This window comes from Bison bison, unplaced genomic scaffold (assembly GCF_000754665.1).
Source record: "Bison bison bison isolate TAMUID 2011002044 unplaced genomic scaffold, Bison_UMD1.0 scf7180017846467, whole genome shotgun sequence".
NCBI lineage: Eukaryota > Metazoa > Chordata > Mammalia > Artiodactyla > Bovidae > Bison > Bison bison.
Window position 1 is genome coordinate 43,542 of NW_011477040.1, and position 2,347 is coordinate 45,888.

General features: G+C 42.6%; 1 protein-coding gene across 1 annotated transcript; it reads right to left on the reverse strand.

Moving 5' to 3' along the window:
* Positions 1-479: 479 nt before the first annotated feature.
* LOC104988516 (olfactory receptor 958-like) lies at positions 480-2,130 on the reverse strand. The gene is made up of 2 exons (XM_010839870.1): positions 2,092-2,130; positions 480-1,439 (listed from the first exon to the last, which is right to left on the reverse strand). Exons 1-2 carry the CDS (start codon positions 2,128-2,130, stop codon positions 480-482), a joined length of 999 nt encoding a protein of 332 aa, XP_010838172.1.
* Between the last annotated feature and the right edge of the window lie 217 nt (positions 2,131-2,347).

Below are 2,347 nucleotides of genomic sequence, written 5' to 3' on the forward strand. Positions count from 1 at the left end.
AGCCCACATCAAAGTCCAGTCTTGAAGCACTATCAACGTAGCCTTGGAAAAAAACTGATTTCAAATTCAAGTAACCTCTGACAGAGATCAGCAAACTATGGCTTGTGGGGAATATCTTGCCTGTAGCCTATTTGTGTAAATGGAATTTCACTGGATCAAGCCTTCTCTTTTTTCATTCATTTGTGTTTATTCATTCATTCTATGCCTGTTTTCATGCTACCATAGCAGAATCTTGTATTTGTGATAGAGACCCTCTGGTTCCCAAAGCCTAAAATACATACTATCTGGACCTTTAGAAAAAATATTTGCTGATGCCTGGTCTCTGAGATGGGGGAAATGCCACCAGTTTGGATCAGCTAGAGTTGCTTCCCCATTCTCTTTATTGCAAAAAGATCTTTACAACTGTCATAGATATATTTTAAAAATTAATTTAATATATAAATGAGGAGGGGAAAAAAATCAGCTTTACCCACAAGTGACTAGTGACCTCCTTCTGAAACGATCTGGCCCCCAACCAGTTTCTTCAGGGCGCCCTTGACATCTTTGTTTCTCAAAGTATAGATTGTGGGGTTCAGCATGGGAGTGATTACACTTGCAAAGATTTGCACTGGAGTGACCAGCACCTCACTCAAAGACGGCTGGGTATAGACAAGAGCACAGGGCCCAAAGAACAGAGTGACCACAGAGAGGTGGGAGGCACAGGTGGACGCCGCCTTGTGCCGCCCCTCAGCTGAGCGCATCTTTAGCACTGCAGTGACGATGCGCAAGTAGGAGCAAACAATGAGGAGGAAACAGATCATGGGAATGAGGCCAATGTTGGTGAAGCTCACCGTCTCAATGACGAGTGTGTTACTACAGGCCAATTTGACAACAGGAAAGATGTCGCAGAAGAAATAATCTATCTCATTAGACCCACAGTATGGCAATTGGAAGGTCAGTGTAGTGAGACTTGTGGCGTGGAAAGAGCTAATAGCCCAGGTGCCAGCCACCAGCAGGGCACACGCCCGACGGTTCATGATGATGGCATAACGCAGCGGGTGGCAGATTGCAGCAAATCGGTCATATGCCATCACCGTGTAGAGCAGAGACTCCGTGCAGCCTAGGAAGTGGTAAAAGAAGACCTGGGACATGCAGCCATCCAGGGAGATGACCCGGCTCTTCACCAGCAGGTTGGCCAACATCTTTGGGGTGCTCACAGAAGAGAAACCAATGTCCAGCACAGAGAGGTTACAAAGAAAGAAATACATAGGAGTGTGGAGGCAGGAATCAGACACCACAGCTAGCAGGATAAGCAGATTTCCTAGCAGAGTGCAGGCGTAGAAGATGAAGAACACCACAAACAGCACAACTTCTTGCCCCTGGGTTCGAGGGATGCCCAACAGGATGAACTCTTTAACCAAAGTGTGATTCCTTATCTCTGTAAAAGTTAGATTTTTGTCCTGGAAAGAGGGGAAGTGACAGTAAGTTAATGACCCACAGCACCAAAATCCGCAGCTTGCTACCAATAGATTCATAAAAGGAAAGACGATCATAGGTTCTATTCATGGAAGGATAATGCTTATTGTGACTGAGACATCAAGAATAGCAAATACCCCAGAAGGAGGTGCCGTCTCTGAGGTGAGGACTGAAGGCAGGCTGGTATATGGACAGACATTGTTTTATTATTATCAGAGAGAGAGGAGCAAGTGACAAAGAGAGTAGAAGCCTTGAAAACTGATGAAGGAAAAAAAAAAAAGGAAAGGGAAGGAAAACAGAGTAGAGAAAAGAAAAGGAAAAAATGAGGCATGTTTATAGTTTACAGAGAATTTTTATGACCATTCTCGAGTTAAGCCTTAATAGAGTCTGATAAGGGAAGATCCTCTGGAGAAGGAAATGGCAACCCACTCCAGTATTCTTGCCTGGGAAATCCCACTGGCAGAGGAGCCTGGTGGGCTACAGTCCATAGGGTCACAAAGAATGGAACACGACTGAGTGACTAAACAATAACAGAGTCGTATATATAAGATAGGAATAATATTTCTATTTCATAGATGATGAAATTATGATTCAGAGAGATTAAGTAACTTATTGAATTTCTCATATATAACTCACGGAAGATCCAGAATTAGACTCCAAGGATTCTAAATCCATTATACCGTAATTGGAAAAGAAGAAAAATAATTATGGAAATGCAGATAAGATAAAATATTATTGTATTTTCTAAACTGAGAGGACAAGAAAATGTGGCTTGGTCATTCATTTTTTTAAATTTAGATTTCTCCATAAACACCCTTGCCAAGTTGTCACTGAGTCCCTCCTTTCCAATTTTTGTCTCACTGTGCTCTTCCTGTCTATTATTGTTAAACAT

What these genes read in the sequence shown, in the direction of transcription:
- LOC104988516 (XM_010839870.1), bottom strand. Translation starts at nt 2,130, where the DNA reads ATGGATTTAGAATCCTTGGAGTCTAATTCTGGATCTTCC. An exon ending in AGTCTAATTCTGGATCTTCC is followed by an intron (nt 1,440 to 2,091) that starts GTGAGTTATATA and finishes CCCTCTTTCCAG; the next exon opens with GACAAAAATCTAACTTTTAC.